Genomic DNA, 13392 nt, shown 5'->3' with positions numbered 1-13392 from the left:
TGTAGATTTTCCCTCATGGGTAAATTAAATTTATTTTTAAAATTTGTCAAATGTACATAAATTATATTTAATGCATCAAAAAACCAAATGAGAAAATCAAATACCCTCTTTAAAAAAAAAAAAAAAAAGAAAAAAGAGGCAACATAAGAGAGAACGACATTCTTTGTTGAGATCATTTTAAACAAGTATTGGTCAGGCATTTCATTAACCTGGGAAAGCAAAGTGCTACACACAACAACCACTGAAGACAGTTCACCATACACCTTAATGAGGATTGGACTGAAGCACCGTTTCTTAGCTTAAAGCTAAAATGGAGATTTCACCGTTTCTTTTTTCTTCTTTTGTTTCTTTTGTTTTCCTTTTCACAAAAACTCCACTGTATGTTTACAGTCTACCTTCGACAAACCATAAGCCAAGTTTACCCTTTTCCTTGAGAGGGACACACTTGCAGTGACAATGTTCTGTTTCAAGTTAAAGTACATAAGTGAACTGCTTGACTCAACAGGCTGCTAAGACCTTGGTTTACTATATTTTCCTCCAGGATGGAGCTTTGAGTGCAAATAAAGGCGTACAACTCCTTCATGAGAAATAAACATGGAATTCAGCCACATGCTTTCAAATAGTAATCATATATTTAATTGATATACATATATTGCCACCATTGGCACATACGATATTGCACACAGTGATGAAATGTTGCACAGAAAAAAATAGATATATTTTTTGTGGGCGAAAACATTCCAAAATTACAAATAATGTGGAATAACGCTGAAAAGGTAAAACTACATAAAACAAAACAAAACAAAAAATAAAACAAAACAAGACATGCTTGCTACTCCCCATTAATTGAGCGACTTACAACATACACATAACTACCCAAGCCGTAGAAGAAGCATTTCAAGGGGGGGGTGGGGGGCTCGACCAACAACAATTTCTATCATTTCAGGCCCCAACTGATGTTCCCAATCAGCCCCTGCTCTCCCTGCTAATGCGCTTGGCTAGTGAAGAGCCGACTCTTCTGCATCATCTTGCATCTAGGTGACCACCCCCTTCCATGTTTACATGTAGGCCGATACCTGGATGGCTGGGAGATGGCGATGGCATTGAAGTTAGGGAAGAAGGAAGGAAGCAGAAAAAAGTTAAGAATTCTGCTCCTATGTTTTTTTTAAAGGGTTTGTAACCAAACCCTTTTAGCACCACAAGTCGTGTGCTAGCACACGAGGGGGGCTGAGACACAAAAATGGAAGAAAGAAAGAGGAAACAATAACAGAAAGAAGCCAAACTGCGATCCAAAGCACCAGGCCAGCGTGTAAGCATGCGGAGTGTGTAAGGCACCAGGTTGTTTATATGCTGAAGAGGATGCTCCCAATCAGGTATCTTTTAGGCTATACCAGAGGCTCCAAAAATAGGTGGTCAAGGACAGTCTAGTTTGCTGGTTTCCAGTCAATCTAAACATGGGAGCAATCATTTAATTCAATGCTGAGGTAAATCTGACATTATCTGATTGTTGCCAGTTTCTCTGGAGATTACTGACAGAGTTTATAAAACTGCTATCACACATCTATGAGATGCGACTGAACTGGATTAGAACCAGTTGTTTTCCGTGTGGCAGCCCAAATATTTACAATTAGACCAAAACAGAATCTTATCACCCCCAAGTAGATATTTAGGCATAAAGTTCTAAAGTAGAGCTGTGAGTATGTATCCAAAGTAGCTCCACTGAACTTCACACCTTCAGATCTTAAACTGGTAGGGATGGGCACATCCACTGACATACTGGAGATTCACCAACAGGTGAACTGAACCCTCCTCACCCCGGCTAGGCCAGGCGTGCTCCTCAGTGGCCCTCCTCATAGTGTGATGGTGAGATGTTTTGATTACTGTTCACAAGGTCGCTCCTTTTACAATCACACTTTTAAACAACTTCCACTATAACTACACCAAGCCTTTGGATGGAAATCACTCAAATTTGAGATTTGTACAATATAGGCAGATAAAGATACATATGGAAGGGTCCTTGAGCCAATATTTTGGGAGACCAACGAAATCTATCTTAGTGCAGATTAACATGCAGCAACAGCACTCCTTGGCACCACTTACGTTTTTTTTAACCGAACAAGATTACAAAACGTTGCTGTTCCAGATAAGCTCACCAATAATGCTCCTCTGAATTTTACTATGCCAATCAACACAGTATGTGTAGGGTGTTGGTCTTAAATAATCTGCAATTCAGGCCATTTGCTACATGTCGTCACTGCATTTCCTCTATCAAATACACATTTAGTACCTTTAAAATGAACACATTGCATTAACAACGAGACACAAAGGTAGTCAATAATATATCCATCTGCATGGCAACAATTTCAACTGAAACAAAAATTACAATATTAATATTTCTTTGAATGCCTCTGGCAAATGTCTTCATGTCAAGATCCATTGGCCAGTTCAATATATTTGATTTCTATGCAATGCATATTGCACAACAAATAGAGCACTTATTTCATTTCATGAAAATGCCTATATGTTCCTTTTTATACTGCATGACATCTAACCAGTTTCCGAAGCAGGCCTAGCCCTCATATGATTTTATGTGTAAACACATCTCTACTCACAGGTAAAGGTAAATAGGATGGCAAGTACATGTGACAACCTTTTACAAAGTTTTTGAATTTTGGTTTTAAAAATTAAAATATCTGATTTGTGCTGAAGTCATTAGCTCACATGAAAAGGAAACTTTTTTCCTCTTAACTCGGCAATAATTCCATTTGAACATTGCAAACACTTTTTTTTTTTTTACAATAGCTTTAACTGGTACAAAAGTTTTCTGTTAATAAGGGAAATAAACACTCAGTTCAATATTGTTTGTCAAGTAGGAAACAATGTTCAAATATAATGTTATTACTTTGTTTAGCAGCCTGTTACTGTATTAATGGTGGATAAGTGGGGTAACATCCAGCGATGAGTGACAACATGTCGTAACTGTCAGGTTGTGGAGGTTTCTTATATTGTGGGTGATGCTCCCTTGGAGTTAAACCATTACAGTTAAATCTTTAGATTTCTTTCTTTATACAGTAGAGTTTTTAATTATAATTCTGTTATTTTCATTACTCTTTCATGTTTTTTGCTCTCTCTATATCAATCCTCGTCTCCATCGTCCGCCTGCATCTCCTCTTGTTGCTGCAGCTCGCATGCCCTTTTCTCCCGCTGTTTCTCCTGGATCTTCTTCATCTCCTCGGCATATTTACTGAAAGTATTCCCAAATTTGGACCACACTTTGTAGGGCACCGTAATTGAGTTGCGGTACGTTGGCTTCACCTCGCTTACCCTCATAAACACACCGTACTTATTGGATCCGACGTCGAAGAAAAACCGTTTGTTGTCCACAGTCAATGATGACCCTTCGGGCAACTCTGCAGGTTCATCCTCTACACCGTAATCGTCAATAAGTTTAGCCAAAGCGTCACGAAACTCAATAAGTCCCTGGGCAGGCAGAGCAATCGTCTGGCCTTGCGTGGATCCCAAACCGGGCCCCCGGTTAACGGTCTGTCGAATCCTCAGGAACCGTCCCCTCTGGTTCTCTTTCAGATCCATGTAGTATTTCCGATTCTCTCGGACCAAGAACTCGCTTTTGAGCGCTCGCCTCGGCTCGTCTTGTACCAGTCCCGGGTTGCTGGGACCCAGCTGGGCATAATGTTCGATGAAGTCCCCCAAGTAGTCACGGAACTCGACCGCCACGGACATAGAGAGAGTGAGGCGGCTCTTGTTTCCACCGGCCCCGACTTCTGCTATCTTTAAGAAGCGGCCTTTCGCGTTCTGCTTAACGTCCAAATAGAAGCGTTTGTTTTGGATGTCAACCCTCTTCGACGCCAGCTCTTGCGTCTCATGCTGGAGCCCGGAAGCGGAGCCCGCCCCTCCTGTCGCTAGGTGCATGGAACCGAAGCCTGGGCCCGTCGCTGCTCCTCCCTGCTCACTTCCACTGTCTCTGTCCGCCATGATGCTGCCTGCCTGCCTTCTCCCTCTGTCTGCTGCAAACCCACGGCCAGCCACAGCCAACTCCGGAGCTCTCGCGAGATCTGCACAGGAGGAGGATAAAAAGACGAGGTGAGGGGAGCGTTAATGCAGAGCGCACACTGCTGCTGTGTTTTCTCTCCCACACCGTGGACCGTCGGTGTCATGAGCTGTCACACCGAAAACGAAACTCAAGGTTGTTTTGGAGAAATGTATCTGACGCAGTACGATTAAGTTTCGATTTGTCAAAGCAGCCTCTGAAAGTACCGGTAGTTTTGATATCTGGAAAGACCCCTGCTTGCCCTTAAAAAGTAGAGGAGAGAATGCTTAGAAATCCCCTCTGAATAACCCACACTATGCATGTCTCCACGCAGGGTTGACATGCTCACAATTTTACGATTTTTTTTTCTAACGTGCCCTGGACATTAAACCCGCTGCTTCAGATTTTTGTCTGCGGACCAAAAATTGGGACAAACTTATTAAATTTGCAAGCCAGAATGAAACTCTCTAATGGCAGTCAGTTCTTCAAATCTCCTTCTGTAATTTCTGTGGCTCCTAATAATAAATATTAAATATTTAACACTGCATCAGGCCTACTCCTCGTAAGTAGATAATAATAATGGGAGTGACAAGCATAAATAAATGTCTTTGAGCTCTATCAGTATACAGTCAGTGCCACAGAGTCCACAACAGATCCAGGTTAAACTACCTTAAACTTTGTCAACTTTAAGGCCGCATATAACACAGGACTAAAGTGAAATGACGCTCCATTAAAATTATTTCAAATATTTATTTACAAGTCATGTGGGTTAGGAAACACATCGCATTTATTATGTAGACATTATGAGAATTTCTTTCCGACAGCTCAAATTAAAAAAAAAAAAAAAAAAATCTTTGCAATTTGACTGCAATCTCCAAAGCAAGTCACGAAAAAGACAGAGCCAGACCGTTCAACCAATTTTATATAATTTATTTAGGAAGAAAAGCCTATTAAATCAGGATAGATCTCACAACATTCGTCCATCCAGGAGGCTACTTACCTCCAGTTAGATCAAAAGAGACACAAACATCTTTATAGATATCCTCACTCTTTCTAAGCTTCAGGGATCTGTGGCTGTGCTCAGCTTGAAGTCGTTTGAAATGCAAAAAAAAAAAAAAAAAAAAAATCACACAGGTAAGAATGTATGAAAAAAACCATAACGAAACTTTTCAAAACACTATATTTCCATGCTCAGTATGCCGATGATACACAGACACATTTGCGCCAAATTAGAGGTTATAAAGGGGCGTAAACTTGCAGCCTTCAAACGCGCTCAAGAAATAACATTATTCTTAATCTCTGACCTGGCACTGATTATTGAGTCAAGTTATTCTGACTCGTGTACTTCAGATTAAATGTAACCTGCCGTCCCCCTTTGTGTCCAAGCTCGGTCTGAACTCTGCAGCTCATAGGCCCACCTGTTCAATATTTAAAACAGGCCTCCTCCTCCTCAACTGATCAGCCGCACATTTTCTATCAGACTAACGGTGTCAAAGTTGTATTTTTTTCTATAGTAACATTCAGTAGACTAATGGTTACTAATTTGCATATAATTTTATTAAATGTTAGACAACGGCATACACTGTCAATGGATGAAAAACCCAAGGCATGTCCACGTTAGGCCTACACGTTTAGAAGCTGCTACTTTCAGACCATACTGCAGATAGCCATTCTTTATTGTATTTCAGATGCAAGCTTGCAAAGAAATGCTGAGATTTTTTCAGAAATTTAGAATTTCATTATTAGTTTTGCAGTTATCACTCCCCCAGCCCCTCGCCAAAATAAGAAAAATAAAACAAAATGCAATCAAATAATAGAATAAAATAAAAATAATAAGATACACAACATTTACCTGTAACTGGTCACTTGCCACTAAGTTTTCTCATGCAGGTTATACTTCCTCCTCGTTATTTATTTTCTTTTTGGTCCATCTGGAGTCAAATATGATGGCACAGACTTTTAATGTGAAGGATCTTCACTCTGAATATATATTTTAATGCAGCCTAAAATCGTCTCTGTAATTTCTGAGAATTTTAACATTTCTCTCAAACAACCTCGTTATCCCTGGCAAACCATATAATATACGAAAATATTGAATAAGGGTATTATTCTATTTTGAAAATTGCTCCGGAGTTCTACGTGAATCGCTGAACCAGCAAAGTAATTGTGACACTATTTTTTCTCAGCCAATAAAGTCGAATGAAAATATCCCATTAGAGAATTAGAAAGAGAAGAAAATGTTCCCCAGCACTGGTAGACAGCTATTTATTTAGCCACACCAATATGATTATCCTCTAGGCTCAGATACTTCATTTTCATTTCACTCCTTTAAGGTCGATATATGTCGAAGAATATTTTTGTGCGTAAATGGTGACCGTGCGCCCATCAGCTCTGCTCTCTTTAGGATTTTAGTCAATATTCGTTACGCACTTCACAAATGTTCTGCTTAAAAGATTATATAAGCATTGATCGTGGCGAGTTTGTATAGTTTAAAACAATTCAATTCGTCTACTGATGACAAATGGGCCAATTATGTCATTTGATCTGCTTTTGGACTCATATTACGCATTACTTCAACTTGCTTTATTTTATTCTTCTTTATAAAAATAAGAAAAATCTGTCAGATTAAGAGAATTATAAATAACATATAAGAGACTATGTTATCTTTCATCATGGACATTTTTTTCACAGTAAGTTTTCACAAGGCGGTTTGAAGGCCTGAGTTCAGTTCAGTCATTGAAATTAAAACTCTCCCTTACATTTATGAGTGTTTGATATTATTATTATTATTTAAACAGTTATAATTGATGATTTTTGTCACACGGGGACTTAAGATATTTATAGCATTTCAAATGTTTTAGATCACAAATGTTCCTTTGCACGCATAAAGATAATTTTAAAAATACTGAATAAACTTGTATTTTATGTTGGTAATTATGAGGCTAAAGAAATGAAAAATAAAGTAAAAATAAATAAATAAACCAACATATCCTATTAGAAAGATAACACTGATTAAATATACTGATAAAGAACCAGTCCAAGACTTAAAATGCTGTAATAAACTAAACATACTAAGAAATAAGTTGCGTTTATTTCCTGAAAATCAATAGTTCAAAATAAAGCTTAGGGAAAAACCTTCAGCCTGCTTTGCGCAACTTATATTTAGTAAAAGTCTGAGCTGTTGTCTAACTTTATGTGAAGCGAGAGGAGCATGACGGCCTGTAGAGGTTACAATAATATAGCTGATCTTTTTTTTATCTCTCTTTTTAACTTTCTATGTTAACCTTAATTCCTCCACCTAAAAGTATTTATGTTTTTAGTGCTATTTGGTCGTTTGACTGTCAGCAGAATTACGCAAAAAACAACGAGCCGAATTTCATGAAACCTGACTAAGAGGTGGAGCATGCACAAAGGAGGATCCCATTCAATTTCGGTGCGGATCCGGATCATTTGGTTTAAAACTGCAAGATATCGTATTGGACTTTCGCGGAGGCCTGCGCTTTCAAAGTGCATGGCTCGACAATGTTTAGATTTGTTATAGAAAATAATTTAATTATGCCTTACTCTTCTCGTCTCGAAGGTAGGAAACCTAATCAGCACTTTTTGCTGCACAAAATCTAAGTACCTACTGGTCTTAATAAGACAAACCAGCATTTAATTTAGCAAAATTGAAGTGAATTTAAAAAATAATGATAATAAAATAGCTAATTTATGTAAATTGCATCACTGTGATGTTTAAAATCTTGCAGGCCTATAAGCTTTTTATACTGAAATATGTTTGCGGTTTAGTGGGTTTATCCTCAGCTCAACATGTGAACCTCCCTTGCAGTTGGATTATTTAATTTTCAGTCTCATTTAATGATTTGAAGTCCAAGCTTTTATTTTTTTTATATTCATTTACTGCTAAGCTGCAGCTGACCTTCTTGTGTCACTCTTTTTTTCTTTTCTTTTCGGTTTTCCTCATCCAGGTAGATGGATGTGATCAACACAAGTCTGGATGCAAAATAGATGAGCAAATCCTATAGGTTTTAATATATTAAAACTCTGGACGTTTTGTGGATAAGCATGTGTCGGATGTAACATTCACGCTCCTTTATGGGCCTCAATTGCGCATAAAAATCCCACTTTAGAATTTCATTAGGTTTTTAATCCAAAAAGCTCACCCCGGGACATTTTTGTGTGTGAATTTTACTTACCTAACAGTCTATATAGACCCTGGTTTACCTGCTGCTTCAAAACAACCTGTCAGTTTAATAAATCTATCGCCAGTCCTCACTTGGCCTATTTTTCAGACCTTTTTTTTTTTTTTTTTTTACCATGAATATGAATCACTAAGTGCAGTTCTGTTCGTTTCCAGAGGCCACGTCCAACGCAGATTTCAGCCTGAAAAGGTGTTGTCGCAGTTTGTAAAAAAGGCAGCCTCACAAAGTTTTTGCCCTACATCCCAGCACAGGAACGCAGTGGCGTCGCTCCAAACGCAGCTCCATTAATATGTCAAGCTCGGACGCACGGCTGATATGTCAGCATGTCATACTTCTGCAAAAACTCTGCGAAGCAATGTCATATGCTTGGCTGCATACGTTGGGAAACTTACAGGAATCGGCGACGATCCGGATGACATGTAAATAAAGCGTCATTCCACCGAGCGAGCTCCCAGGGAAAAAAAACAAAAACCTACCTTCAGCCCGCTCGGTCTGCAGCCGGAGCGCCTTTAGAGCCTCGCCGGCGTGAAGCAGGAGACAAGACGAGCAGAACGACTCATGTGAATGCGCTCCGAGGGCCCCCTTGGTGACGGCGCAGCGGACTGCTTCTCTGCCTGCTTCACAAGATGGACAAGAAACGGCGAGTCGTGGCACGGAGAGCGACACACGCACAGTTCAACGCCGCACGTTTCACCTCTGATGTCAACACGCAATGTGGGGAAACTTGGTGAACGCGCGCCTCCCGTCGGTGATACGGAGGAACTGCAGTTTCCTCCTCGTGGTTTTTCGGGTAGGGCAACATTTTGGGCAATGGAGAGTACTGAGAGTGGAAGTAGGTGATCTGAGCACAGTTTTGAGGGTCGATAATGTCACGTTTTCATTTTCTGGGTATTACTGTTGAACCCATGTGCTCATCTAGTGCTTTTACCCTGAGCTGGTGTTGGGGGTGTTATTTAAAATGCACACAGGCATCTTTTATTACATGCAAAAGTGCTGCATTTCACACAATAATAATAAATGTCATGCCTGTTACCTGACACTAACACTATGTAGGTTCAATTCACAGACTTTATCCAATTTCAGCACCACGGACAGCAGCCAGGTCAGGGTTACATTCTACAGGACCTACCCAAAAAAAAACAAGTAAATCTACAAGTTAAGGTGTATTTTATGAATCTACAGTTAAAAATGCTTTGTTTTGAGACTCTTCTTGGTTTCTCTGTTTCTTTAATATAGACTTATATTTCCTTAAAGTAAACCACTGACAATTCAGGTATTCCAGACTCCATGGAGCGTAATTTATGACTCATGGTTCAGATTTGGTGCCTTGCTCTCCAAACGTTGCTATTTGATTACCAGTAACATTTACATGAGGTATCTGTGTCAAATTGTTCATGATGCACTCTCGTCAGCAGATGTCGCTCTTTGTGAATCCTGTCACTTCTACATCCTGTATCCGCGTTCTATTTTGCATTTAGGCTAAACCAAACCGTTACACTTATGACTGGGGCTACACTGGCACAGCTGATAATCAAACCTATATTCATTTGCTTATTTTTGTTTTTTTTTTCTGTCAGATCTTTGCCAAAGTTCCCCCTCAGAGCCACATTAACTTGTGCACACGTTAAATTATAACTGTAAAGCCAAAAAAAATCTGATTTTCTCCCTCCAAAGTGTCTCAGATATTGTTTTCCTCTGCTTCAGACCCCCATGTTGCAGATGCTTCAGTAGTATGGATTTAATGCGGTGCTTAAACATCAGTTTTTTTAGAGGCAGAACAGCGAATGTGACCTGAATGCAGGGCATGGCTTAATGGGATGAGACGCAAAACTCATTCAAAACAGTCTCTTGAAGACTGTGAAATGCTTTCGCAGCCTTAGTCATCGCTGTCATATGATTTCTCTGGGCTTACCGGACTGTATGCGGCTGCGTTTTTCACTGTGAACCTGTTTCGTTTTTTTCTTTTTTTTTTTCCAATTTTTTTTTTCTTTTGGACCATGCCTTGGCTACAGTAAGATGCGATTTTGAGGATGGACAAGTCATGGATACAGGATTCCGTTTGTTTCATTCTAACACGAGATTACAGCCGATGAAACACCATGGAGTGACTGACGTACAGTAAACTGGATATTTTTGGGAGTGAGGAGATCGACCGTTTTGGTCCATCGGTTGTCTGAGTGCTCCGATACTGCGTTTTTTTCTTTTCTTTTCTTTTTTCTTTTTTTTTTCTTTTTTTGGGGGGGGAGGGAGGGTTGACGCCGGAGCCCCTTGGCGATCGGAATTATTTTGTCTCCGTCTGTGGCTCGTAGGGGAGGCGGAGAGAGAGCCGCGGTGGAAGGCGGCGTATTAGCGCTGTGGCTGCCAAACCAGAAATAACAGTTTTTTATTTTTTTGGAATGAAACGTGGCTCCTTCTTCTTCTCCCTTTTCATCCTTTTTATTTTTTAAGATTTTTTTTTATTTTTTATTTTTTTTTTATTATTATTTTTTTCCCTTTGGCGGCCGGACTACCAAACTTGTGCTCCACTGCAGCATTTTGCGTCTTTTTTCCTCTCCGCTGCAGATGATACAGAAAAGCATCATAGCCCACCACTGCAATTTTTGGGCAAAGATAAGAGTGGCGTCGTCTTGCAGTTGAAGGCTACCATGGCAGCATAGAGGGGGCATCTTTGTGGAGGGGAAGAAATCCGCCAATTTGCTTTGCTTATAAGCCTATCTACGATGCCTTATCATTAGCAGGAGGCAGTGACTGGATTTGAAAGCCAGCGTCATCCCGCGGTTTCCCCTCAAAGCTGCTGTTTACCCGCTGAAAATCACCCGAAAAAGCAGCGGATCCCGATGGCATGGACACTTATGCAAGGTCTGCCGCGCTGCCGTGCTACTGGAGCCTACTTGCTGTCTCTTCATTCAACCCAGCTCCATCGCCATCGCCCTGCAGCCGAGAGAGCCCTGCCGCAACGCGACCAGCGACCACCGAGCCAAAGCAGGCGGCATGAGGCTTGATTCAGTACATTTATCCATGCTGGTCATCGGGGTCTCATTCGCCTGCTACTCCCCGAGTTTGAATTCCCTGCAGGACCAGGCTTACAAATCCGCCGTGGTGATCGAGGGCAAGGTGCAGTCTACGCCTGTGAACGTCTCTGCGGAGCCGTACAGTGTGAATGTCAAAGTGCTGGATGTTTGGCCCCTCAACAGCGGGGGTCTGGAGCGAGAACAGCTCGTCACCGTGGGGGAATTCGGATCCGAGGCTCCGTGCACCAAAGTGAAGAAGAACCACAAGTACATTTTTTTCATGGACCCCACAGACGAGCCCTTGGTTTTCAAGGCATCGTTTGCGCCCCTTGACACGAGTGGAAAGAACCTAAAAAAGGATGTTGGGAAGATCTTGTGTGAGGACTGCGGTAAGTTAATGTAGCCTATTGTGGATTACCGGTGAAGTCCAAACCCGGAAGAATGAACGGTGTGTTAACAGCCTGCTTGGCTTGAGGGGCGCTTTTTGGCTAAACAGGCGTTCTGGTGAATTGTGGGTTACTGTGGCCACGGCTTGGCTCGGAGTCATTGGGTACCAGATAGGTGCCTAAGGGGCGTCTATGCAGCAATTTTCGACAACTCTCGCAGGCTCCCATAGCCCACATGATCAATCAAACTCTCTTTCTCTCTCCCATTCTCTCTCCCCGAGCTGCATTAGACATGCGCCTCGCACTGTTGCTTGTGAGGAATTGCAGTTTGTATGTATCGAACTATCTGCATCCTGCAAGCCTGCAATATTTTTTAAACACGCCTTCTAATGCATCTTTCACTCCACACGATCCATATAGTGATTCCTGTGTGGGTTTTTTTTGTTGTTGTTGTTGTTGCAGAATGGTTGTGGCTTCCGTTGTCCAACGCCTACATTTTAATGGACCTTGTGCAATTTCAGGACCAGGGACAGCGGCCTGTATCACCAGCATCACGTGTGGGAAATCACGCTGCTCTAAGCAAATTGGTTCCTGGCCTATATTTAGGCTCACGCCCTGCTTTAAAGCTTTAATACCCCCATAGTTTGGCATAGTGCATGGAAATCTAAGTCCTCATGTATCTTTACATGCAGAGGGCTGCTGGTGTGAGTTGTAGCTCTAACCTGGAATTCATGTTGTTGAAATGATCAACTTCACCAGCCATCACTTCAGGTTTTTCTCTCTATTTACATACATATTCATGCACAGGTAGTTCAGGCATGGACTTTGATCAGTAGATGTCGCCCTTAGGGAGTCATTTTAGAACATACCAGGCACATTTTATTAATTATAAGGCATTTTGTATGTATTTGTAAGGATATTATTCATCACTAATGATACTGAGGTGTGTGTATTATCATTTAATGCAAAGCTGCCTCACTTTCTCTGTGTGTGTGTGTCTTCACATGGCTTCATTGAAGGATTTCACAAATGAAATCCAAGTCTGATTATTTTGTTTAGGCTCTGGAAGTTATTGATTATAATCAATGGGGTATACTGTGCAACAGTGTTGATGCAGCAGGCTGCACTTGGATACATTAATTACTGTATACGTGTGCATTATTCAGTGATGGGACTCGTGGTTGCTACATTTGCCACATTTCAACAGTTTAAATGCCAACGAGACTCTGCTACTAGCGTAACTATCTGTAGCTGTATCGCAAAACACCTCCTTGGCTTGTCACTGAGCCACTCCTCTACTTGTGTCTACAACTAATGTCCCATGCTGGTCAGCATGCAACACTCACTTGGAAATGTGAGGCAGCTCCACACTGTGAATGTCTGGAGCCAATTAGAGCGTATGTCACACAAAAGTCTCTGCTGTACAGTACACACATTTGCACTTCCACTCGAGTGTTGTGGCCTAGAACATGATGTGTGCCCTGGACTGCCTCCTGCTTAAAATCCTCTTAGTCTGGACTCAGGAGACATAAATTCTCCCCTCTCCTCTTGATTTTGCCACCCTCACTTTGACTTTTAAACTCATCATCCCATTAGAGAGGTAGCACAAAATGGACCTTATTACCTCCTGGGTTCCTTCAACAGCCCAAACATCCCCCTGTCAATTTTTCCAGCACTTAGCAAAGCTTGTCAGTGATGTGATCAGACTGGCATGGCTGCTGATTTTGTCACTGCTAGTTCCCACA

At 41.1% G+C, this 13392-nt stretch overlaps 2 protein-coding genes across 4 annotated transcripts in view; one reads left to right on the top strand and one right to left on the bottom strand.

The window, feature by feature from the left end:
* On the bottom strand, nucleotides 1-8879 carry puraa (purine-rich element binding protein Aa). The gene is made up of 2 exons (XM_023268039.3): nucleotides 8727-8879; nucleotides 1-4073 (listed from the first exon to the last, which is right to left on the bottom strand). Exon 2 carries the CDS (start codon nucleotides 3991-3993, stop codon nucleotides 3136-3138), a length of 858 nt encoding a protein of 285 aa, XP_023123807.1. The 5' UTR covers nucleotides 3994-4073; nucleotides 8727-8879; the 3' UTR covers nucleotides 1-3135.
* A 1204-nt stretch (nucleotides 8880-10083) lies between these two features.
* Nucleotides 10084-13392, top strand: part of nrg2a (neuregulin 2a) — a 70751-nt gene continuing 67442 nt past the window's right edge. The window contains exon 1 of one of the 3 annotated variants that reach the window (XM_023268035.3): nucleotides 10084-11650. In XM_023268035.3, coding sequence (XP_023123803.2) covers nucleotides 11242-11650 — 409 coding nt within the window. In that variant the 5' untranslated portion in view covers nucleotides 10084-11241. The remainder of the gene's footprint in view (nucleotides 11651-13392) is intronic. The other 2 variants (XM_023268034.3, XM_035947135.2) reach the window with 2 other exon arrangements.

The sequence above is a fragment of the Amphiprion ocellaris genome, chromosome 14 (assembly GCF_022539595.1).
Source record: "Amphiprion ocellaris isolate individual 3 ecotype Okinawa chromosome 14, ASM2253959v1, whole genome shotgun sequence".
Taxonomy (NCBI): domain Eukaryota; kingdom Metazoa; phylum Chordata; class Actinopteri; family Pomacentridae; genus Amphiprion; species Amphiprion ocellaris.
The sequence above is the reverse complement of the archived record's forward strand: the minus strand, read 5'-3'. Positions and strand labels throughout refer to the sequence as shown.